Source organism: Terrapene carolina, unplaced genomic scaffold, assembly GCF_002925995.2.
Source record: "Terrapene carolina triunguis isolate 2854851 unplaced genomic scaffold, T_m_triunguis-2.0 Scaffold211, whole genome shotgun sequence".
NCBI lineage: Eukaryota > Metazoa > Chordata > Testudines > Emydidae > Terrapene > Terrapene triunguis.
In genome coordinates, this window is record NW_020664562.1 from 39,798,848 (window position 1) to 39,825,887 (window position 27,040).

The following is a 27,040-nucleotide window of genomic DNA, read 5'->3' on the forward strand; positions in this document are numbered from 1 at the left end:
TAGGTGTGAACATGCACAGCTGTTTGGTTGTTTAAAATGCCAAGCCTCTCAAATTATGTAAAGACTTAACAATTACATGCCCCCAAGTTACATCTGACACTAGAGAGGAGGGGAATGGGGGAACCCATCAGATGCCCTAAAAACAAAGAGGCGGAATAAGAAGGATCTCCAGAATTGGGAGACTGCCTGCCCCTAGTAAACAGACACAGCAAGCTTTGCCCACCCTTACTACCAAAGCCATGTTTAAACAGAAGCGCAGTGAAGACAGTTTGATTAGAGCTGATCGGAGGACGACAATTCTGTTTTGTGGAAACTTTCAAAAGGTGTTGTAGCTTATACTAGCAAAACGGCTCTTATACCAGTATAGTTTACACTGGTTCCCCAAACTGACTTAGGCCTGGTCTACACTACAGAGTTAGGTTGAAGGAAGCTGCCTTAAGTCGATCTGTTAATGTATGTGTCTACACTACCGGGTCCTTTACGTCGACCTAAGTCGCCTCTGATGTCTACTTCTGTAATCCACCTCTGCAAGCGGCGTAGCACTTAGTTTCATTTTCATGGGCCAACTGCGAGGTAGTGCAGACGCAGCATTGTGTAATTTGACTTAATTGGCCTCCAGGTGGTGTCCCACAATGCTCATCTGTGACCGCTCTGGAGATCATTCTCAACTCTGCTGCACTGCAGCCAGGTACACAGGAAAAGCCCATCCCCTGCTAAAGCCCCATGAACTTTTGATTTCCCATTTCCTGGTTGATCAGCATTGAGAGTGTGCCAACTGGAGCACAGCTGATCATGGAGACTACACGCCCCAAACACGCTCCAGCCTGGTCTGCACAGGAGGTGGTGGATCTCATCGCTGTGTGGGGAGAGGAGTCTGTACAGGCAGAGCTCCAATCCAGCAGAAGAAACGCTGACATCTATGCAAAGATCGCTCGTGGAATGGGGAGAAGGGCTACATGAGGGACACACAGCAGTGCCGTGTGAAAATAAAAGAACTTTGCCCCACATACCAGAAGGCAAGGGAGGTGAACAGTCGTTCTGGTGCTGAACCCCACACATGCCGGTTCTACAACAAGCTGCATGCGATTCTCAAGGGTGACCCTACCAGCACCCCACAAGCAACGTGAACACCTCACAGGTGTGAGTGTCTAGGGACAACAAGGAGGATGATATGATGGATGAGGAAGAGGAGAATGGGAGACAGGCGAGCAGTGGCTCTATTCTCCCTGAGAGCCAGGAAATATTTTAACCCTGGAGCCCTGTGGGTCGCAGGACATCACGGTGTCTGACCGTGATGCTGAGGAAGGCACCTCTGGCAAGTATACAGTTATAATGAAAGTCTAGTTAAACAAATTCAGTGGTATTGCATGTTTACTGTGAAGAAAAAGCGAGGTAGTGTGGTTCTCTGCTTACAAGAGACCGCTCCAGCTACGCAGAGGGTGGCCTCTGGAAAAGACTGTTTATGTGGACTGGGATAGCCTGGGAATCCTCCATAGATATCTCTAGGAAACTTTCATGGAGGTACTCTGCAATCCTTTGCAGAAGGTTTCTGGGCAGGGCACTCTTATTTCTTCCACCATGGTAGGACACTTTCCCACGCAACTCCTGAATTAATTCTGCTGGCATCATTGTGGTACATAGCATAGCAGCATAAGGACCGGGTCTATACCCAGATGTTTGCAGCATCTCCTTCCTTTCTGCCTCTGTTACCCTCAGGAGACTGATATCACATAGGGTCGCCTAGGGGAAACGGGGGAAGTTCTCATTAAAAGTGCTCTTACACGGAAAAAAAGGGCACGTAGACTCACCCCACCCTCCCACATTCCGGATTGCCAAACCACACAGCCGCTAATGTGCCTTTACTGTGTTCGGCATGGGTCGGCAAGTGGCTGATAGGGGACTGGGGCCACACGAGAGATTCTGCAATTTGGGTGTGTAAACGTCCCCCCCACCCCGACCCCGTTTGTAAACAGCTTCCCGTGGTGCTATGGGGAAGGGCCATTGTTCAACTAGCTACCTGTGCTCCCGACATGAGCCTGCCATAAAAGTCATTAAAAGGGCAGTCAACCATGACCCACTGGGGGGGACGGGGGATTACTCATCATGGCTGGAGCAGCAAAATGGCACGGTGAACGGTTACGGATTCTGATTAGGTTATGGCTTGCACCTAGTGTAATAAGGGTTTTTTTTGTTTTTTGTTTTTATGAAAATGGCCTTGCTATGGAAACATTTTATTCATGTACAATGGGTCCTACATTTCTCCCCCCCAACTGACAGCTGGAAACGTGTCCTTTGGCAGGTCATCAACACCTGAAAGCAGACTTTCAGTGATTAGAAGGAGGAGAAAGAACACAGGAGGACATGTTCACCAAGATAACGAATGCCTCTGACACAGAGCTGAGAGCATGGAGGATTTCACTGTCCAAGAAGTTAGACATGGACATGGAGAGCAGGAAAGCTTCCAATGAGTGAGAGTGTGTGGCGCAGGATGAGATGCTTCAGATTATGAGAGACCAAGCGAACATGTTGAGGCGTCTGGTTGAACGGCAGGAACAGAAGCAAGAGGGTAGAGTCCCTCTGCAGACCCTGGTGGACAGACAGACAGCATCGCCTGGTGCAGAATCACCCTTCCCAAAGTGTTCCATGAGGCATGGGCAAAAAGTCCATTATCCCTTTCACTTACCTGGGGGAGGGGGGGGAGGGTACAAGGAACAGAAGGCGCCCATTTACAGACCTTTGATGGTCTGGAATGTGGTGTTATGTTACACAGCCGAAAACGCTTCTCCCGTTCCAACTTTACAACCTTTTCCCCAAAGTTACCTTTTCTTTCTGTTCTCCCTCTTTACTTATGTTTCTTTAAATAAAGCAAATAGATTCGAGAAATAAATGTACTTTATTGAGTAGAAGCAGTGGGCTTGAGCAGGGGGTTGGCTTTACAGGGACAAGCCAGGTGAAGGTTTGGGAAAGCACAATGCAGACAAGCAGCTCACATTACTGTGACTCATTATTGAAATGACTTTTCAAAGCCTCGCAGATATGCTGTGCTCTTCTTATTGCCCTGGTGTCTGGCTGCTCAAAAATGGCTGCCACGCGATCTGTCTCAACTGCCCATCCCTGCGGAAAATGTCTCCCTTTTCCTCCCAGATATTATGGAGCACACAGCAGGCTGCTATAACCATGGGGATGTTCTCCTCACTAAGGTCCAACCTTGTTAATAGATTTCTCCAGTGCCCTTTCAAATGACCAAAGGCACATTCAACCACCATTCTGCACTTGCTGAGCCTATAGTTGAACCGTTCCTTACTGCTGTCCAGACAGCCAGTATATGGCTTCAAGAGTCATGGGAGCAAGGGGTTGGCTGGGTCCCCCAAGACAACTATAGCATCTCAACGTCATCAATGTTAATTTTGTGGTCTGGAAAGAAAGTCCCAGATTGCAGGTTTTTGAACAGACCCGAGATCCTAAGGCTGCGCACGTCATGAATCTTTCCCAACCATTCTACGTTGATGTCGGTGAAATGCCCCCTGTGATCCACCAGCGCTTGCAACACCATTGCAAAGTATCCCTTTCAGTTTATGTTCTCTTTGGCAAGGTGGTCTGGTGCCAAGATGGGGATATGCGTGCCATCTATCGCCCCACTGCAATTAGGGAACCCTATCATGGCAAAACCATCCACTATGTCCTGCACATTTCCCAGACACCCTACCCTTCATAGCAGCAGTCGATTAATAGCCCTGCACACTTGGAGCACAGCAGCTCCCATGGTTGATTTACCTACTCCAAATTGATTCCTGACTGACCAATAAGTGTCTGGCGTTGCAAGCTTCCAAATAGCGATCGCCACTTGTTTCTCCACTGTCAGAGCAGTTCTCATTTTTGTGTTGCTGAACTGCAGAGCAGGGGAAAGCTCTGCACTAAGTTCCTGGAAGGTGGCCTTCCGCATTCAAAAGTTCTGTGGCCACTGCTCGTCATCCCATACCTGCAAAATGATGCGGTCCCACCAGTCAGTGCTTGTTTCAGGGGACCAGAAATGGCACTCAACAGGGTGCAGCTGCTCTGTGACTGCCAGCAGCAACTGTGAAGTGTTTTCAATGGCTTGCAGCAGGGCTGCTTGCAGGACATCACTATGTTCCATGCGGTGGGCCCTACTTCGGCTCTGGAAATACTGCAGAAGAAGGCGCAAGGTGTTTGAGATGCTCACAGCAAGAGTGCACAATTGAACAGGCTCCATGCTTCTGGGGTTATGGCATACGCGCGGTGGTTTTAAAGCACGAAAACCACTGGGTTGTTGGTCATTGATATAAGGGAGGGAGCAGTATATCAGGGGATGTCGACGCAAGGTTCCCATCACAAACTTCCCAAAACACACCGCGGCAAGTTGCACTTTGGGATTGCTACCCACGATGCACTGCTTTGTGCATTGATACAGGCTCTGCTATTGAGGACGCACTCGAGACAATGAGCCTGGTGTGGCCACGCACAATCGACTTCATTAATTCGGGGGCTTGAGGTCGAATTAGATAAAGTTGACTTAATTTTGTAGTGTAGACAAGCCCTTACACTATACCAGCATAAGCACAGTTTAGTTGGTGTAACTGCTTTTACACTAGGGATTTGCTGGCACAGCTAAGTCAGAAATTATGCTAGAAAAAGTTTCTAGGGGTGGTGGGGAAAAGAGTCTGTGTGAAGCTGGCAATTAGGACCTGGGATGTGGGGGAGGCAGGTTCAAATCCTTGATCTGCAGAGATTTTCATCCCAGATCACTGATAGATGCAAAGAAGGGACTTGAACCTGAGGTTTCCCTTGTTCCAAGCAAGCACTGTAACCACCAGCCTATAGTCCGAGTTTCTCTCTCTCCTTTTGATGAAGTCTTCATCAAAACCAAAATTTTTCAGCCTTGACGAGACAGCTTTTTTCAATTAAATTTCAGTTAGTTGAAAATATACCAACCAGCTCTGGTTCTGTTGCTAACATGGAAAAGGCCAGAGTCCATGCACAATTCTTTATATTGACTTGGTCTGGGTAAGATGTCAAAAGGCAGGACTATTATTTTGCAGTGTCTCACTTGCCCCCACTGCAAGCCAAATATCTGTATAGATTAAACATCAGTGAATGAAACATAGAAGAAGAATTAGTATAAAAATCACCAATCCGGCAAATACAAAACAAGGGTCTCATTCTGCTCTAGGTTATAATTATGCTGATGTTTTCAAGCAGAGGGAGCTATTGTACAGGAAGAGAAGAGCAATGTAAACCACAGTGACAGTGGCATATCAGACAGAAACCTAAGCAGTCCTCCAGACAAGCTGAATAGTTTGTCACCAATAGCCATGCATCACAACGTGATGGCCAGAAGACAACTTTCCATAACAATTGCTTTCTGTGGTCTGAAGCTATTAAAAAAATAAAGATTTACCTGGCAATAAATAAGCTGTATAATTTGGGAGGATAGCTTTGGTCTAAAATCTTTGGACTGCATTTTACTTTTCTTTTCAAAAGAAAAGAAAGTGTTTAACGAAGACCCTCTCTTACTAATGACTTAACTCAAAGCTAATGACAAAGACACTATGAAAGAACAATACTTGCTAAATGCTGATAGCAAATGAGTTAACTCATATTTGTGTCTTGTAAACCATGAATAAAAATTGACTTTAGAAACCTAGCAGCATGTTGACAGCACTGGCTGCCAGAGTTTTCTATGTAGTCACAGGAGCTGTGCAAGCAATGGCAGTGCAAGCTTCCTCCATACAGCCCTGCTAAGGTGCCTGTGGCGCTCTGTAGTGGCCTCCTCTACATTCATACATTGATCCATGGTCTCTCTCCTGCCACTAGCAACAAGAGTGTTAATCATGATGGTGAGTTTTATATCTGGAATACTTATCTTCTAGACTGAGACTATCAACTCATTTCATATAGGCCACCATTAAGCCAACAGATAACGCTGTCTTTAGTCACTACCAGCCATATCTGGATTTCAGCTAGTGACTTCCAGGTAAGAGGTTCATTTACCTGGGAGGTAGGATGAGTGTGATAGACTAGGGAAAACCCCAATTTAGAGTTAAAATGTTATCTTGCTGGGAGAACTAAAAACAGATTAAGCCAAATTCACTCCAGTACAAGTCCTCTGTCTAAAACTAGACATATATGTCTAAGGAAGCACTTCTAAAGTAAATGGTAAAATTATTTATAAGCAAAACAGGAAAAGCAAATTAATAGGTCTCGAGAGGAAAATGGTGGGGAGCTTCCATTACTCTCATGGGCACTGGGACAAATTTATTTCCCTAGGGATCAAACAAGACTAAAAAGATCTGGCACATTTTACCATGTTCACAACTCAACAGACAAGAGGTGGCTGCACCTTCAAATATCCCTTTAGGAAATGGGACCTGGTAGTTGTCTTTTTTGACCTTTGCATTAGGCCTGATCTAGTACATATGAACTTGCACGAAATGGTCACAATTAACACAAATGTGAAATATACTATGTCTAACCATAGTTTTTTCCATTCAAAACCCACAAACCTTTCCTTGAGCTAGGGTGTCATGTTTGCCTTGCCATTCTCAGAGCCTCATTTGTTCTGGATTCATTTAGCAATGCCAAGAGTCAAAAAGAGGCCACCTGAATTGCTCTCTCTGGGGGTCCTGGTTCTGAACTGCAAGAAGTCTCTTAAAATGCTGAGCTTGCTGGAATGCTGTTATAAGCCCCATGAGCATATGTCAGCATAACCCCATGGGGCTATGCTGATGGAGCTCAGACTTTTAGTGAAGCTGAAGCAATAGTTACACATGCCGTAGACACTGATGGTTTTCAACTCTCAGCTACCAAGTTTCTTTATACAAAAAATGATTGTATCAGTACAGTCCCGATATTTGGGGCTTTGTCTTATATGGGCACCTATTATCCTCCACCCCCTGTCCTGATTTTTCACACTTGCTGTCTGGTCACTCTAAAAATGATACTCATTGACTGATGCCTTTATTATTTTCAAAGCCTATGAAATTTCTGTATTACCCAATAGAGGGCACTAAAGACCAGTGACAGTACTCACAATAACAGAGGAGTTTTAGGTTAACAACATACATCCCATTCTGCTGGGCTATGAGATTTTGCACAATATGTTAGGCACAGAGGATATGCATCAAAATTCTGAATGCAACAGCCTATTAAGTATAGATTTAATGCTAACCATACCTAGTCTCACGTAGAAGGAGTATATGTGAAATATACAACTGCAGGTGACTGACATTTACTATACACTATTATTCTCCCTTAGTTTCAGAATGTATTAGCTTTGACACCACTTAAAATCTGCATTAGGCTGGATCAACTTCCGTGAACATTGCAACAAACGGCCTGCTGCCCCAAAAGAATTTACCTGTTAATGTGTACCAAGAATAGTACTGCACGGTACAGTAAACAGTCCCAAAAGAAACCATTTGAGACAGTTTTTCTGTACCAATTTTAAGTTATCTGAACAATTTTGCAACTGCCAATTTGTGTAGTGGGGGGATTTATAAGACAGAGCCAAGAGAAACATATTACAGATCAGAGGATGTTAATTAGGTTACTGTGACATTACATTTTGCATGGGATCACTTACAGTACTAAGGTATATGAATTTATTTTTTTACAACCTTCGTTTTGTATCTTGAATACAATAAGACTTAAATCTCTCTCTGATATTCAAACTACAATCTTTCACCTCAACAGGTATAAAGTTAACCAAGGGCATATAATCAAGTTTAACTAGTAATAACTGGGCTAAGGCATGAAAAATATTGAACAGAAAAAGGAAACATGATTCAACCAACATAAGCAGACAGTTTGCTCAAATTTATTCTGTCCATTAATGCAAATCAGCTTGGCCTGCAATCACATGAAATATATTTATCAGACAGATCTCTGGTTAGTATAGGAAAACCAGCATTGTTACTAATCAAAAAACATCCCAGATATTCAAAATTTAAAAGAAAAAATTAAACATAATATCAGACCTAAATCTTAAGCTGAATTTGTCTGTTTGAAAGTATGTTGACTACTACTAGAAAAAGCACAAAACCAAATATGTAAATTGTTCCCCAGCATTATTTTTGTGACAGTTTTTCCATATTCAAGAGATCTCCCAAAGTCATTAATTTTGCTGTTTCTTCTGTTCTGCTATATGTAACCAAAACCTTGTTTTCCCCTTTGACCAAAATGTTGAGAAATTGATCAGAATGTGACTAACTTAAACCATGCCCAACTTATTCACATCTCTCACTCACGATTACACGTACTGAGAAAATAACCTCATACACACTCTCTCACAAACTAAACTTCTCAGCAAAAACTGAACACTTAGCAGTAGACAGATTATAACCCTCTTTAAGCCCCAAACAAAGAACAAGCAAACCATAGATAATAGTACGGTGAGGATTAACGGGTAATTTACCAAGGGCTTGATTTTGACTATCCCGAAAATGGCCAGGGACAAGAGGAAATCCCTTTCCTCACCCCTTGGTCAATCCCCAGCGTAGCTGTATTAGAGATGCTTATATCATGGCTTCACATCCAGTGAAGAGTTCGGGCAAAGCACGGACACTATTCCTTCTGCAAAGCCTCCTCAACACGCCGGCCATCAAACTAGTTAGAACTGGGGGAACAGAAGTAAGCTGGACCCTGTTCAGGTGCAGGAACTTACTTTCCCCTTGGAGGAAAGAGGAGAGCAGAGGAGAAATTGTGATGGGAGTCCCTTTCCCTTCCCAGTCCTCTCTGGGGCTAGTGCAATGACAGTTTAAGCCTAATGGCCCAAATGATCAAAGCCCTTTCCCTGTAGCACTGGTGTGAGGAGGGAAGTTAATTCTAAAAACAGTTACAGCTGCCCTAACTCTACAAGATGTCTTTCAAAATTCCACCTCCTGGAAAGAGCTAATAGTTTGTTAGATCTGGCTATTTTCTACCATTGCACACTCCACCCTGCAGTCAATCACCAGCAAACTCAAGACTCCGGAGACAACTGGACTGGAATACAAAACGTTTAAGACCTGATTCTGCAACTCCTGCTCATGATAAATTGAAGCCAATAACACTACTTACTCATGACTATTCCAGACAAAAAGAACCTATACCTTAGCAAGCGGGTAAACTACAGATTTATTAATATGTGAGCCTTTAACACAAACCTGAAACAGAAAAAAGGCGAGGTTGCTTTTTTTTTTTTGGATGGAAGAAGGCAAAGCTTGGGAAATAAAACATGGGTATTTATTGATCTGCAGTGAGGGAATAAAGCAAAAGAATTTCAGAAACTAGTTCACAGCTGGCATTAATCAAAACTTCTGTTGTGAGAAATGTCAGTAAAGAAACAGGAATTCAGAGAGAAAGAAAAACAAAACACAGAAAAAGAGGAAAGATAAATAACTGGATGGGAGGGGTAGGTGGCAGAATGGGTTTTCTGCACTAGCCCTTCACTCCTGGTGGTCTGAAATCAAATCTGTCTTCTACTGTAAGTGGAATGAACTTAATGGCCTTTACTCATTTATTCACTCAAACCGCCACCGAGTTTTGGTACAGACTAATTACTGCTCGGAAGAGGTTCATGTGCTGGGGAAGTAAGGATGTACTGTAGGTAGTTTGCACGGAGGTGCACTGCCCTTTCTGTAATGCCTTTGGGAAGTGGGCCTAACTCTTGCAAAGTTCATGAGCCCCACTTGACCCACTGTTTGTTTTCTCCATAGAAAACAACAAATTGCATTCCTTTGGTTTTGTGTTGTTGTTCGAAAGTATTTCTTTGGGGGGAGCCAGGTACAAACCAAATTATGACACTTTCCTTAATGAACAAGTAGCTATTACTTGTCGAGGAACTAGTCTCTGAAGAGAAGCATTCCATATAGATATGTATGAAGGATGGACGGGTTGGTTCAGGTACACCAAGACCAGGCCTAAACTTCATCCTCATCTTTTTACAGTTTAAAAATACATCCTGAGTTTTGGCCCCTCACTCATAATCCAACCTCGTCACACCCAGAAGTCTCCATACTCAGCTCCCTCTCACCAAGTACAATAAGCTTTCTGCCCAATTTTTCCTTCTCTGCCTGAGCCTAGTTTCTGTCTCTCTTCCAGCCACTTCTTCAAAAACACTTTTCCCAGCCACCTGCTCCCTCTACTCTAGTCAAGTTCTTTGCTATCCCCAGGTTCTCTCTACCTTTGGTGATAGTCCGTATCCTTTGCTAGGGCTCAGCAGAACTGAAATTCTGGGCTGAAGCCAGCTGCCCACTTCTAATAGCATAAACTCTTGGGCTTCCCAGGATTCGGGGAGCACATTGGATGCTGACTCAAGAAAAACCCAGACAAGATTTTTAAAACACCTAATTGGAAACCAGCAGGTGGTACCAACTCTCCCCTGCCCTCCCCCCAACTTAGATGGGCAAGGGAGAAAACTATAAACAGGTGGGGTCACAGAGGGAATGGGAGTAAAGGGGAAAATACAAATACAGTCAATCAAAGCAATGGTTGCACGTATCAGCTAGAAGCCCAACATTAGTGCAGACAGCCTTAGTGCAGCTGAACAACCAGTGGTCTTATTTCCAATCACATGAATGGACTTAATCAATATTCTACATTTGAGCACGGCCCAGACTCAAACTGGGATCCTCATGATTCTTAAGCAATAACTTTACTAAGTCAGCATTTCTCTGTGGGGCCCTCTGGTGCAGTTAACAGTAACCTGCTGAGCTCTTCATTACTATTTATACAGCACCCAAAAGGGTGGTAGGTGTTTTACAAAAAAGAGAGAGAAAAGCTTCCTGCCCAGAGGAATTTGCCCTATAAATAGAAAACAAGCAGTTGAACCTTGGTGAATGGGATGCAGTAAAGCAAAGATGTTTCGCTAGTTTCTAAACAAAAAACAAAACTCTGCCCACTGTCACACTCATAATTACTCAGTGGAGGAGCAGTAAATAGGAAGAATAGCACAGGGTAATAATTTTAAAGATGGGAGTTAGAGGCACAAGGAATTCTAGGAAGGACTACCATAGGATATAAGCAACAGCCATTCCCTTGCAATAGGGAGGGACTGTGGAATCTAAAGGGGACATTGGAGACAGGACTGGACAGTTCAGGGATGAGGGTCTACATGCAGCAGGCCAGGCTGAAGGAAGACTGTTGAGAGTGGGAGCTTTGGTGGAGTGAAGTGGTCATGAGAAAAGGATGAGAACAGAATGGTAGTAGGAAGAATTGTAGAGAGACATAAAAGTGAGGACAAAGCATTTAAATACTGATGTAGAAGGCAGCAAGGAGAAGGCAGGGAAAGGATTCGAAGAGGAACCGGACATAGTCAGAATGGTAAATCTTGACTAGATTTCATGAGTTGCATCTTTTTTTGGGAGAAGGAGAAGATGCTGAGAAAACATGGAGATGTTTAACTTTCAGGGACTTTTCTGAACCTTTTCAGGTTCACCTATCACCTCTAATGTGTCCCAACACAGATAAACATGGAAGTGGAACAGAACTTTCAGAGGTTGCTAGTTCACTGTGTCTGCTTGGGGCCATAGATGAGCTTCCAACTGTCACAGGCAGACTGCAGAGCCTTTCTATAACCACCAACCATTCATACAGCTTTTTCTAGTCTTTTCATGACTAATTTTTAGAAAACACTTTGCTTTTTAACTACTGTTCAAGCTACAGTACTGACCCCTTAAATTCCCACCCTGTCCTTCAAGGTAGAGTGACTTCTACAGAATAATGATGATGATTTCCTGTACATTTAAAGATAAAGACTTTCTTGCAGCAGACAAGAAATTCAAAAAGTGACCCAATCTGTATTTACTTGAGGAGGAGGGAAAGGTTTCTAACTTTTAATACTACTGTTTATTATTTTAATTATTTCAAGGACTCTGAATGAACAGATGTTCCAGCCTAATGCCCAAAATCTCTCCAAAATCAGGTATTTTACCTGGAAAACAACCATGACAGTTCACAAAGCAAAATCTGCTTTAAAAAAACAAACAAACAAGAAACATAATGAGAGCCAATCCATGGGATACGGCAGTCCCCTTTACAAATACTACTTCTTTCTTCTTCCTCCTCCTGTAACACATCATGGGATTCTCTCCTAACTTCTCGTTCTGGGAGAAATCAGAGTTACCATTCCCAAACTGCACCTCAGCACAGATCCAAGTCCTCTTGGAACTTTTTGCATCTCAGCTCCTCTTTAGTTTCTTTACAGCAGTGAACTTTTTCTGTCTATCCCATCTGGATCTCATGCTGATATATAAAGCCTCTGATCTGTTAAAGTGGCTTCTGGACTCCTGATGCCTTTAGTACTGCTGTATTGAGGTTTTGAAAGTCGCTCATCACAAGTACCCTAGAAACTCCATCAGGAATGTGTTCATTCCATTCATCCCCTTTTCAGTACTGAAAAGCAGTATTTAAGCAGAACTATGAGAGAATTTTCTCAATAGCTACATTCATGAACACACTATATAGTATTATTTTTCAAATCAAGAAGCTTAATATGATTTAAGGGATGCAGAACTTTCCCATAAAGGGAAAGATGCAAATTCTCTGTCAGACAAGATCTTCAGCACAGTTGGCATTAAGGCTTACAGTACTTTGATGTTAATAAATATGGATGGGTCGTAGAGATGGAAGAAAAGCAGCCTTCATCAGCTTTTCCAGTACCAAGCGAATAGCCATGATACAATTGCTTTTTAATATAGCTGTATGACTATGCTTGCCAATAAGCCACTGGTTTCCATCACATGAACAGGTGAAAGTGTGCTTCATGGGGATGTGAATATGCCTCTCTGTCCAAAACACATTCATTTCAACGTGGCCTAAACCCCAAAAATTGTAAGAGCGCAAAGTGTTTAGGAAGAGGGATGTTATACAATGCTCCAGCCCAAATCAAACTGGTGAACACTCCAAGCAGGATATGAATGGATTAGGGTGTGTCTCTTTAAAACTCCTGGGGCCTCTTTTGGAAATGGTTGAGAGATTTTTTTGTTTGTATTCCGTTATGCATTGTTCAACGGCACCTGCATTTGGCCCCAGTAGTCACTGAGTTTCAGATGTGACTGAAGCAATTCAAAGAGTACTTTGGAATCTTTGTGGATTAAAGATGCTGTGTAAAATGCAAGCCCACCTTTCTGTATACCCCCAGCACTACCATACCTCCCCACCCCCGTTCTAGCTGTAGTCACATATCAAATATTTTAAAGTACTGTGAATTCCAAACATAGGCAATTACGCTCCATGAAAAGTCTGTTTAGCATCTTGTTTAATTTGATAAAGGCTCATCAGCTTATTCAAGAGTCAGCTTCTGGTTAATACAATCGCACGAAATTTGCAGGACAACTGCCTGTGGTTTTCCCTATACGTCTGTAACACATCACTAATTGGTTATGGAATCTCTTTGCTCTGCTGGGTCTATGCTAAAGGCTATTTTTTCAGAACCCAAGGCTCAATGGACTATCCTTCCTAGTATCTGGTTTCATCAGTCTCTAAATGTCTATATCTTGGGTGCTGAATTTCCTTCCTCCCTATCTACCCCCACATGATCATACTCATTTTTATATAACTGTTTCCTATTTTTCCGATTGAAGCATCATTTTCTCTTGCCTTTTCCTTAAAAAGGAAAAAAAAAAAAAAAGTATCACTACTACTAGCAATGGTGGCTATTCATCAAACATTTATATTTCCTCTGGCTGGTTGGGTGGCTTAGTCCTCTGGTTGAACCAAACCTCCATCCCTTCTTTCTGATAGTCAAAGTTGTTAATAAGCAAAACTTTCACCCCTATTGGCAGAGAACAATGTTCATGTACAGCACCTTATATCCTAAACAAGCCCAAAGCACTTTACAGATTAAACATCAGGATCACTCACCCACCACCACAATGTAGTTACCACTGAACACGTCAGCAATGCTACATAAAAGTTAGTTAGGAGATGGAGCAGAGTAACTTCTCCAAGTGAAATTATGGGGAAAATTAAAGGAGATAAAGAATATTGCTCAACCTAGAAATTGGCCAGGATACTAAACTTTAAACCACGCCTTCCTTAATAACCAGAAAGTGGACAGGACTTGTGTTTTAAGATGGAATCTTCAGTAACACACAATGCTCCTCATGACTCCACTGAGATATAGGTTCACAGTCAACTCAGAAGGTGGCATACTGCTTGTAGAATCTCCATCATCACGTACCACTGTACCTGGGATTTTCCTTCAGAGGTATCCCATCCAAATTGTCCCCAAGAATGACCAGGGTTAAATTAAGAGATCTGACTAATCTCACCACATTGTATTTTTACAACATCAGCACTATTATTCATTTTAAACAACCAAGTCTTGAGCGGGAGGCTGTTATTTAAAATAAACAGACCCCCTCAGGGAGGAATCCAGTGAAACATATCACACAATTTTAGGGGCTCCATCATGGGATCATCTGTTTCTACAGCATGGCATCTTGCCTGCAAGGTTAAGCTTAGTAGTTTTAAAACTTCTCATTGCAATTTAGTAGATCTGGTGAATGCAAATAGATCTATTAAGTTTAAATGACCATGCAAAGCTGAAAATCCCAAGCTTAAAATTTACAGACAAATGTTCTATGGTAGCACAAAGGCTACGCCCCACTCTTCGTGTAGTGATACCATATGTTTCAGCAATAGATCCTTCCATGAGGAGCCTGTAAATAAAAAAAAAATCTGATTTCAAGTTCTTAAGTTACTAACACAAAAAAGGAAAACAAAAACAAAATGTAGGGAAAAGGTAGAAATATTATTGGTCACTCTCAATCAGTATAGTTAATTTGTAATTAAAGTTATGTAAGTTAAGTATAAATTAGCTGACATTACATTTATACATTTCTCGGAATATCTTTTAGATCACTTGGGATACGCTTATTTATTTTATAGATGTAACATCATGAGAAGGATAGTCCATTAAAAATTAATATGCCAGAGTAATAATTTCACTCTCTCCGTTCTCAATTCCTATTCTCCATCGCTAAGAGTTTTTATTAGTATTGCTTTTCGGAAGCACAAATGGGCTTGTACTATGAAGTATCAGAAAACTTACGCTGGGACACAACAGATCTTTCAGGACAATAGTTTAATAGGATTCAATGTAGGATTAAACATTTATATGGATAATGAGAACACTCAGAGTCTGTCTACACAGCAAAGAAAAACCCGCAGCTGGCCTGTGCCAGCTGACTCCAGGCTCGCTGCGGGGGCTGTTTCATTGCAGTGTAGACTTCCACCCCGCAGGATCATAGAGCAATGAAACAGCCTCCGTAACCCAAGCCCTGTGAGCCCGAGTCGGCAGGCACAGGCCAGCCACGGGTTTTTCTTTGCTGTGTAGGCATACCCTCACAGTTATATCAGATAGCGTGCTGTACTGAAAACAGTGTAAAAATTACAAGCTGTCACTTTAAATCCTAAAGGTTTCCCTGGTCCTGCTCGCAGGTTAGGAGGCTATGTAGGGAAGCATGCAATCAGGGTCTTTCAGAAGTCAGTCTGCAGAGAGCCTGCCTAGAGTAAGATATGGTGAGCCTGCTTTATCTCTGTTTTTGGGTTCTTGTGCGTTATCATTCTGAATTCTAAGAAATAGTGTTATGTTGCAACCTTTCAGCGAAAGTATTTTATGTTTTTAAACAAACTTCTCTATGTGTATGCCAGGAACGTAACAGATAGATAGGATAACAAAAATTAAGATGGAGGAATAAACTCTCTTGCTTCAGAGTATACACCAGCCATTCAAGGATGAGAGGCAGAACACCCCCCCCCCCCCCCCCCCCCCCGCCAACCACCCATCCCAAAAGGCAGGTAGTTCCATAAATGATTACAACAGGGTTTTCTTGCACCTTTCCTAAAGCGTCTGGTAACAGCCACTATCACAGACTTCTGGACCAATATGCCTATACATTAGAAGCTTACAGTTTAATACCTGAAACACTGAAAGTCACAGATATGGTCTTTGTTCTTCCACAAAATCATCTTTCCTCTGCCTTGCAAAAAAACGAGTTTCACTCATTTGGATTTATCATCTAAATCACTCACAGCAAGAGATGTTATAACTCAATTATCTCACAAATACCAAACTTTAAAATTAAGTTACTGGTCACCTAAATGGACACTATTTATGCACTTTACGTATAAACAGTGAAAACATCTTGTAAGCAGTATATTTGCCATTGTAAAGCTTGAATTTTTTCTCAATAAAGCTTTAGAAGCAAACTACATGGGGCTGGACACTTACATTTTTAAAGCAGTATTAACTTAGGAGGGGGAAGTTTAAAGGCAGAAATGGGATTTTAGGCACCCAGTTTCCATTGATTTTCAGTGAGAGTTGTGCATCCCTCATTTGTGCTTTTCAAAATCACCCCATGCAAGAGTTCTGGACAGTTTTCCAGTAGGCAAACTCAGATCACTTCTTTCCATGACTGAGGACTATTAATTGTTTTTTAAATGAAGTGCGCTCTCTCTCTCAGGGTACGTCTATACTTACCTCCGGGTTTGGCGGTAAGCAATTGATCTTCTGGGATCGATTTATCATGTCTTGTCTAGACGCGATAAATCGATCCCGGAAGTGCCCGCCGTCGACGCCGGTACTCCTGCTCCGCGAGAGAAGTACGCGGAGTCGACGGGGGAGCCTGCCTGCCGCGTGTGGACCCGCGGTAACTACTTTGTAGTTCGAACTAAGGTACTTCGACTTCAGTTACGTTATTCACGTAGCTGAAGTTGCGTATCTTAGTTCGAACTGGGGGGTTAGTATGGACCAGCTCTTAGAGTGAACTCAGCATGTGCTGGGAAGAGCAACACAGTTTTACAAGGCAATCCCGAACAGAAAAATAGCACAATATCTTGTAATTATAGAGCTGAGATTAAGTGGATTACAGTTTATTTAATATTGATCTGAAAGTATTTAAATCTGCAAGGATCCCAATATTTCTAATGTATTTACATTTGTGAATAAGTAAATAAAAAGCCTGTTATTAAAGCTTTCATTAATTCTGATTATATGAGAACTTGAAAGCAAATCAGTGTATTGCTGCTTTGTAGAGTCCCAGGGACTCTACTGTAACACAACACGTATCAGCAAAAATGACTAACAGGATCTACTTTCAGTAATCTTAAATCACACTGGCAAAATATGGAATTAATGGTTTTGCATAATACCCCAAGTATTTTTATTTTAATCTGTTCCTGATTCATGTCTTATTGTATAAAATATAATTGATTTTTATATCACTTGACATTTATGTGCAATGATAGACTACATTTTTTTCCTTCAACCACAACATTTAGGCAGCACTCAGATGTTTATGTTATTACGAAAAGCAATCCAGCAATTTTAATTCTTAGGAGTATGGTGCTTAGAGGTTTTAAAATATCACATTGACGGATAACATTAGAAACTTCATCCTAACCTCAAAATTCTGATATTTTTTATATCTTTATTTAGGGCCAAATTCTTTACTAATGTAAGTGGGCACAGATTCAATAGAATTTTACCCAATTACACCGGCAGAGACTTTGGCTCTTAATTACTAAGGAGCTTTAGGATCATGTCTATGAAATCTGTTCCACAACTTTTTTTTTTAAAAAAAAAAAAAAAAAAAAAAGATTGTTTTTAAGAATAATTTGCTTTAAGCTATTATTGGGGTCTGAGATTCAGCTCCTTTTAAGAAAAAGAATGAAAAAATTCTGTGCCCCAAGTACGTTGGGCTAAACATTTAAAGCAGTCAAGAGACAAAATTATTTAATGTCTATACCCTATTCTTATACAATACATGAAATTAAAGCAATTTATTACTTTATTAGCAGAGGAGTTAAATTGGGTTTCACATGCTGACCCCATTTGTCACTTCTGGCTTTATAACCTCACCATGGAAGTCAATTGTGGTGAAACTTGGTATCAAGGGCCCTTAAGTTGGAAAATGAATAGTTGTGCTTTAAGGGTCTGATTCAAAGTCTATTGATCATAACAGGAGTCTTCCCATTGACTTTAATGGCCTTTGGATCAGGCCTAAAGAACCAATGGTTATTTATTTGTATTACTGTGACACCTAGGAGCCCCTGTGCAAAGCACTGTACTAACAGGCTCATCACAAATGTATTTTTAACTGAAGGAGGGAGGGGGGAAATTGACAAAACATTTAACAAATAGCAAAAAAATGTTGCGATACTAAATGCTTTCTCACTAAATCAATTATTTATAAAGTAATTCCCAGTGATTAAGAGAACCCGTAGCCTTTAAACACAAAGTTAGGAGTTAGAGGATGATTAACTGCACTTTATTATATCCAGTAATTAGTCTGGGTTAAAACAATGTTCTACCGTATACTTTACATAGTTGGTCCAGTGTAACACAGGAAAATTTGGCCTCAAAGGAACAAATAATTTCTCCCAAATTTCAAAGTCCAAGTGCAATGTCACTGTAGTATGTTATAAATATATTACCAAATCATCGTAACAATATTTACAGGAAATTTTGAGGCACAGTACAAAGGGAAAGAGAGGATCAGAGGTATTTTCAGTATTTATTGATATATACAGTACAAGGAATAGCATACCTGATAATCTAAAATGCTGAATCCTAAACCTTTATAGTCTTTTTCTAGTTCAATAACTTTCACATCAGGAGACCACAATGCTAGTTCACCATCTCCTTCCTCTTCAGGATGAAGGTCTACTTCTGGTTTCATCTGAAAAATAAAATATCTGCTGCAAATACTATCCCTATTTTTAGTTCTGGATGGAAGTTTATTCATTCAATATTCCTCCTACATTAATGGTTCATCCAAGATGGAACTCATCTGAAATAATATATATCTTTTTTCTCTAATTCCATCCAGACTAGGGTCCTGATCTTGCAAACACTTATGCATTTACCACAGGAAGTCCCATTGTGACCACTCCCAACAGCAAAGCTAAACATGTCCATCAGGGCCTAACACTGCACACAAATACTGAGATGTAATTATAGAACGTTAAGGATTATTTCTAATTACACTAATGGCACTAACCTTTTACATGTCAATGGACTTCGGCCATCCCATTAGATGCATAAAAGGAAAAATAAATTTCTCAACACAAGGATTTAACCACCACATAAGGGAAAGCCCATTAAAAGACAGAAGGTCCTGAGGATTTTAAGTATTAGAATCTTAATCAATCCCAAATTGCAACTATGTGAGTACATGACTTTGAAAAACCTTTTTTTTTTTTTATTTTTTTTTTAACATTTGAACTCTGGAAGAGAGAGAGAGAGAGAGAGAGAGAGAGAAACACATATCCTTCTAAAAATAACTGACTTCACAAGTGTATTTCAAAAGTTTTGAGAAAAAAAATCATCCCTTGTTGTCTAAGATAAAATACAGATTACAAATTTTACTGCTATTGCATCATTTGTTGTAGAGGGAAACAATATTGCAAATGTAAAAGAAAAAAAAGGAAGTCCACAGGCAAGTAGCATGATCTCTGCGAAGTTTGAATGGAAATTGTCATCAGGAAACTTGAGGACCTTCCATTATTAACATAGCAATCATTTAATTTCAGCTCATTGTGTAAGCATGCAGGTATCACAAACCATCACCACTGGCCCAAAGGGATAAAGAAGCTATAATCACAGACATGGCTTCTTGCTCCCTAGATCAGAAGAAAGTAGAAATATTGTGGAGGTGGATTTAAGGAGCAAGAGAGTCTTTGGGTCATTCAATCAGTATCACCTGTTGGCAAATGCACTTAACTGGTGTCATACGGATGAAAAATATTCATTAAAAAGGCAAAGTCAAGTAGTAAGGAAGAAGGAGTTCTATAGCAATAGAAGGGACCCTTCTAAATGGCACATGGTTCCTCTTTGTGCCTCCACTATTGAACAAAATATCCATAGTACTGGCCAACCTATCCTCCTAGGAAGGCCATCCTACCAAGCAGAATCTAGATCAGGGAGAAGGGGCAACCAGGAGTAAATACATTTTATAATGGAAAAATGTTACAAGATTCAACACTTAATTTGGGATTTTTAAGGCTTCTACCATGGAAATAAGTGCTAAGGCTCCTGTTTTCCCAGTTTTGCATAAAAACTTGATTTGCAAGATGGAAGTAATCAGCTAATGGGAGCAAGGCTTAGATTTAGTATAATTCAAAGCTCCTGCTCACCTATTAAGCTGAAGAATGATGTATTTGATGTACATAGTCAGCATGCTAGCTTAGTGATTTACATACCTTGTATTTATAGTACAATGAAGTTTTTAGTAACCTACCTGAGTAAACAACAAACATGAAATATCTTTCACTGAAAACACATTACCTAAAATACTGTCATAGCCTAAGAACATGAAAAAGTCAAAGCATCACTCAAAATCCATGCACCTTCTAGTCAAGTGTTCCTGGGTCTCTGTTGAACACTTTGTGCTTTAGCCTTAAAGAGAAAATGTCACTAAATCAGTTAGATTTGTTATTGTTTAATGAAATATAATTTTCACATGCAGATTCACAGTGTTCTATTTAAGTTCCAGTATATCTCACCATGGTTCATTTCAACCCACCCAAAGACTTGGGCTATTCTGTCACTACTACACTAATTAAAGCCAAGTCCTGCTCTCATTGAGTTAATGAGTTTGGGACATCCACTACCAAAAGCTGCCTTGGCACATTGTGTTTATATATGTAAAAGCACAAATGCCACAATGCTCCAAACTTTCCTACCCGATTTTGTGTTCATACTTTAAAAAGATGTTGAGTCTCCTAGGAAAGTCGTCTGGTGGTGTATGAGGAAGAAAATGGTATCAAAACTGTATGTGTGGCTTGTTCAAACCATTATGTAGATGCAAGGTCAACACTCAGAACTTCTACTGGTGAAACAGACAAACTATTGGTTAAGGTGGGAGTGTGTCAGGGATCAGCATTGAGCCCTTTCTTGTTTAATCTCATCCTGGATACCCCCACAAGGAACATACAGAAGGAAGCACCTTGGTGCATGTTGTTTGCAGATTATATCATTCTATACACTAAGAAAAATAGTCTACAAGAGGATCTTGATAAAATGAGAGATGTGTTGGAGAGACAGGGGTGCAAAATAAGCAGAGAAAGAGAACATGGTATGTAATTTCAATTATATGAACACTGTAGAATTATCCTTCAAACTAGACACGCAGTCAATACTGAAAATGCAGTTTCAAGTTTTTGGGGGTCCAGAACCTGAGAAAATAGAGGATTAAATAAGAGAGTGAGGATAATGAATGCTTGGCTCAAAAGGAAAGAGATAAGTGGTGTAGGGTGTGAAAGGAAGATACAAGTAAGTGTAAAAGGAGAAGTTTGTAAAACTGTGGTTCATCCAGTTTTCAAGTATGCTGCTGAGTGTTGGGTAACAAAGAAGAAACATGAGCAAATGATGTTGCACAGAAATACGAATTTGGAGATAGAAAAGTGGTGTAAGCAAGAGAGACCAGGTGAGGAATGTGTATGCTAGAGATATGCTCAGAGTAACACCCCCTAAATGCAAAAAACATGAGTACAAGCTCAAATGGCATGAGCATATAAACCACAGTCCTGCAAACTGAGTAAGAGACCCCAATATACCAAGACTGAATGAAAAAGAGAAAGGCCAGCCCAAGAAGTGATAGGATGGCATAAAGGAAGACATGTTAGCATGTGGCGTGATAGAGCATACGTAGGGCCCTACCAAATTCAGTCAATTTTGGTCAATTTCACAGTCATAGGATTTAAAAAATAATAAATGTCACTGTTTCAGATACTAAAATCTGAAATTTCACAGTGTTGTAACAGTGGGGCCCGCAACCCAAAAGGGGGCAATGGTGGGGGAGGTGTCACAAAGCTATTGTAGTGGGGGAGGGGTGTCACAGTGTTGCCACCCTTACATCTGTGCTATTGCTGGGGATGGCGGCGCTGTCTTCAGAGCTGGACAGCTGGAGAACACTTTTGTGGGTCGACAGGGCCAGCCTTATGGGTGGGCGACCACCCAGGGCACCATGGTTGGGGGCAGGTTTCCGTGGTCACACACACACACACACACACACACACACACACCCCAAGACCCCTTTAATCTCCGAGTGCTGGACCCGGAACTAGGGAGGGGAAGGGGCTGAGGGCACCCTGGCTGAGGGCTCCTACCATAGGCCACACTCCAGCTGCTGGTCCTGGCCGGGTTGGTGAGGGACAGGACTTCCTCTTCCCCTGCAGGGGCCCTTCCCAAGGCTGGTTCAGATCCATCTCCAGGAACCTCCCCTGGCTGCAGAAAGTTCTGCAGCTGCTGGCTGGGACCCCAGCTCCAAAGGCAGTGCCGCTGCCAGCAGCAGTGCAGAAATAAGGGTGGCATGATATGGTATTGCCACCTTTACTTCTGCGCTGTTGCTGCCTGTGGCACTGCCTTCAGAGCTGGCCAGCCGGCATCCACCACTCTCCAACTGCCCAGCTCCGAAGGCAATGCAGAAGTAAAGGTGGCAATACTGTGACCCCCTTACAATAGCATTGTGACCCTCCTGCAAACTCCCTTTTGGGCTGGGGCCCCCAGTTTGAGATATGCTGGTCTCCTCCGTGAAATCTGTATAGGATAAAAGTACACAAAAGACAAGATTTCATGGGGAGACCAGATTTCACATTCCATGACGCATTTTTCACAACCGTGAATTTGGTAGGGCCCTAAGTATATGGCACTGAACAGAACACTTTGGAGGGAGAGAACTCACAGAGTGGAAACCATTTGATTGGATTAATGCAAGGAAGAAGAAAGAAAAGGATTCTGAAAGGTGTTTGAAAAACCACATATGACATCGGACATAGCAAAGCGATTTGAACAAATCAATAACTTCTGACAAATCAAACAAACAATCAGTGCTGAATCCTATCATCTGGTTGTATTATGATATCAGAGCTGTGTTGTTTATCTTACTGGGATTGGAAACACCACTGGACAGGAAACAGATGTTACCTTTCATGTTTCCAACAGCACCAAGCACATGGATAACCCTCAGGAAATAATACAATGAGCTTTTGTTAAAGATTAGAAGTGATGACCCTACATAAGTACAAAGTAAATCCCTCTTACTGAGCTGGTTTCTCATGTCTTTTTTAACCTGCTTGGCATTTCCATGTGAAACAGTGATGAGATGTAAAGACCGTTTTGCAAGACAGCTGGGTACAAAGAGCTGATGTACATATCCACGCAAATGGATTTCACACATTTTTGTTTTAAAGAGCTGAAATTGGTTGAAGCAAACAAGAGGGAAGCCAAAACACTGTCTTTAGAAAGTTAGTGAACTTCTGTCCAACTGAGCTACACAATCTCTTATCGCTACCTTTGGCTCCGGAGACGAAACCTCGATGGTGCTGAGCTCATCCACAAAGGATTCGCCGCCATCGTCGAACAGGCGCCGACAACAAACCAGAGTGAACGGAGGCGGCACTTCTTTCAGAAAAGAAACTGCCTCACGGCGGGATTTTCCATAAAGCTGAACTCCATTTACCTAGGCAGAAAAGAGAAAACATGCACCACCATTCAGATATTTAAAAGGATATTGATCAGGTTCTGCAATAAAAATATTCTCTCGTTTACTTTAAACCATTACACTATATGCAATAATTGTCCTCCCCAACTGTATAAAGGTCTAATTTCACTGAGGGATTCCAGTGAAGCTTGAGTGGTTTAGTTAATGTACCCCCTAAAATATACATAAATTACTGTAAGACTGTTATTCCATCTCCGGATTCTGGTGACTTTATTGTTATTACATAGTGGTGATCCATGTCTTCTGTTTTATTCAGCTTCCCTTCATTTATTTCCTGCCCTCTGTGTTTCTAGTCCCAACACCTCCTACAGCAGGCATTTTGGTCTTAATCCCTTCACCATGGTAGTCATTCTTTCTGGGTTCCTTCCAGGTAAGTTATTCACAGCCTCCCCCAATGCACAGACAGGAAAACTGATTTCAGCAGTACTTGACTCTAGTTTAAAGTGCTTTTAGAAATTAGTCCTAATGTCAGAACGCTTTATTTATTAAGCACTTTTCAGTGCCTGTATAAACTGCTGGCTTGACAGCCCACATGACTGAAGTGCTCTTTTCATCAACAGGCATCCCACTGGCAATGCAAACTCCTGCCCACTGTCCCACCCATGTGCCTGAATTACATTCTACGTGGGCCAAGTTGAGAGTGTTATTCATTCTCCATGTCCCAGTCAATCCATGGTTTCTCTGCCAAGTCTGCCAACAAGGATACCAGTTAGGATCAATGATGAAGCCAAAGTAGAGCTGGTTGGAAATCCCAAAACATTCTGGGGAGGCAATTGGTGTCTTGGCATCAAAAAATTGAGTTTGAGGAAATATTTCACCAACAATTCAAAATCTGGATGATTTTGAGCTGTTCTAAATCAAATGCACCAAGTCCAAACTTCAACAACTGTTGCAGGCTTTAAAAATATAGGCAAATGGATGAAATGAGCTAGATCCTTGAGAGGATATACACAAATGCTTTACACAATAAAAAGAAAAAGCAATTACAATAAGCAATTCAGCAGAAAGTCCTGACAAGTTAAGCCTTATCATCCCATAAACTTTAGCTGCTCAGTGATAACGGAAGACCGCAAGGCAATCGTTAATGATTTTTACAACCACAGATGGTGGTTATGTAAAATAATATTCCCTTCAAAGTGGCTTACTGCAATAATACTCTTTCCTCCCCTCTTTTTTAAGAAACCTAAATATGAAGAGTTTTCCACCCTCTCTCAATTTAACAGTTGGTAGTGTCCACACAAAGAACGTATGTAGGTGTTACACTTGGTTGCACTGTAAAAATATTACATATACAAAGAATGCAGAATTTCACCAAGTGTCAATGGCCTGACAAAACACCCTGATTCTACAGCTACCAAGTAGTGCATATGTCTGCTGAAGTCAAGATCTGCTCAATGTCATTTCCAGTATCTCCATCCCTGTGGATGTGATTTAGGTTGGTTTGGTTAAGATTACATGCCCCATACTATATCATATACCTGTCTTCCAGAGTCATCACTTTTCCTTAGATAAGCTCAATTCTTCCTCCTTTGCTTTGAGTTTATGTAGTTTAAATAGGAGTTATGCTGTTTAAGAACCTACCATTTTCCTCTCAACTTTGTAACACAATTGAGGAGATAATCTAGAGCAGGGTTTCTCAAACTTCATTGCACCACGACCCCCTTCTGACAACAAAAATTACAACATGACCCCAGCAGCAAGGAACAAAGCTTGAGGCCACTCAAGTCCCGCCGCCCTGGCTGGGGTGGGGGTGGAGAGGGGCGAAGCCAAAGCTCAATGGCTTCAGACCCAGGCAGACTGCCTGTAACCTGAGCCCTGCCACCCAGGGCTGAAGCCCTCGGGCTTCGGCCCCAGGTGGTGGGGCTCAGGCTTCGGCCTTGGCAAGTCTACCGCCAACCCTGGTGACCCCATTAAAACAGGGTCGTAACCCACTTTGGGGTCCCGACCCAGTTTGAGAATTGCTGATCTAGAGTTATACAGTCAGCAGAGCTTGTCAGGAATTTTCCCACAAAATATTTTTTATTGGGAAATACTGATTTACGAAACAGAAGCATCTCTGTTTCAACAAAACTTTCATCACAAAGGTTTCTCAGCTCAAGAGAGAGACAGAGAGACATGCCTCAGAATAGCCAATGGCATAGTGACAAAGGCACTCAGCTGGGACATGGAAGACCCAGGTTCAAGTCCCTACTCTGCCCTATTCAGAGCAGGGACTTGAATCTGAGGCTCCCCTATCCCAGGTGAATGTCCTAACTATGAGGCAATGGAGGCAATGTCTTTATCTTGGCCTAACAATTATTTATATGAAGCAGAACAATTTCAACAGGAGAGAGACAGACACACGCAGACCCTGGAGTTATGTCTACATTACAGCAGTGTGTAGAGTACAGACGCTGCACGGCCAACTAGCACAGTGTAGCAGTAGGCAGTGCAGTAAGTAGCAATGTAGACAGGAGGCACTGCTTAGGCGAATAGTGTGCTCTACATGCCTGAACCTCAAGGGTATATACCCTACTTGGCTCTTTACATGCCTCAGCAGTGCCTCCCAAGTCTGCACTGTCATTTTTAGCAATGTAGTGTCCTGCTTCTAGAGCCTTTCCCTGCTGTCTGGAGCTACATGTGTAATGCCTGTACTTTACATGCTGCCATAAGCATAGGCATCACCTAACTCTATGGTGCAGTTTGGCAAAAACTCATGAGAAAGGCCTCGTTTTCGTTCCACATCAGAACGAAACTGCAAGTCGAAACCTTGACGTTTGTTGTGAACTGGAATTCTTGTTTTCTTGCACGCTAAAATGGCAGATGTTTTCAACGAGCTCTAGGAACTGTAATCCAGCATTGCCGTGACTGCCGAGCTATTAGGCTAAACCGTTAATTAATTATTTAAACAAAAATATCAGGGCAAAGTTGTTGTTTTTTTAAAATGCATTTGGAGTGCTAGTGTGGTGGGAAGTTATCATCTCTCAGTGTTCTGTGATTGATGGACAAGGGCTACTCTATGTCCACCAGCAGACTTGGGGACTCCCTCGCTGCTCTCTTATAGCTGCTGGAGATCAATCTCTAAGCAGGAAAGGTGCCAGATGCCCCATCCACTGATCACTCCATACTAGCCATTCCACCGAATGACAGTAATGGAGGTTTTAGAACAAAACGGATTGGGAGAGTGACAAGGAGGCAACGGACACCATGAAAACAACACAAGAAAATCAGTTAAAAAACAGGAATTTTTTGTAAGTACTATGATTCCTATCAAACAGACCTTTATAAATGTTTAAACTTGCTATACATTTAAAAATGTATCTCCCTCATTAATTATTAATCCAAACTATCTCCAGTTGTTATATCAGCACCTGTGTAATGCTGTTCGCTTTAGTTAAGGGACTGTCATAAATAGGGGCTTGTAATGGAAATTAAGAGGATTTATAGCTTGGCTGTAAAAACATGCTCTAGGCTGAAACTTGGCATATATAGTTTTAGCCCTAGAGCACAGTTTTGTTTCAGTTGTTTTTTAAGCTACGGGTGGGGGGGGGGGG

General features: G+C 41.7%; 1 protein-coding gene across 1 annotated transcript in view; it reads right to left on the reverse strand.

The window, feature by feature from the left end:
• LOC112115930 (inaD-like protein) overlaps window positions 1-27,040 on the reverse strand; it is a 206,818-nt gene that overhangs the window by 136,828 nt on the left and 42,950 nt on the right. The window contains exons 16-17 of the mRNA XM_024213156.2: window positions 23,298-23,465; window positions 18,552-18,683 (exon numbers count right to left, since the gene is read on the reverse strand). Coding sequence (XP_024068924.2) covers window positions 18,552-18,683; window positions 23,298-23,465 — 300 coding nt within the window. The remainder of the gene's footprint in view (window positions 1-18,551; window positions 18,684-23,297; window positions 23,466-27,040) is intronic.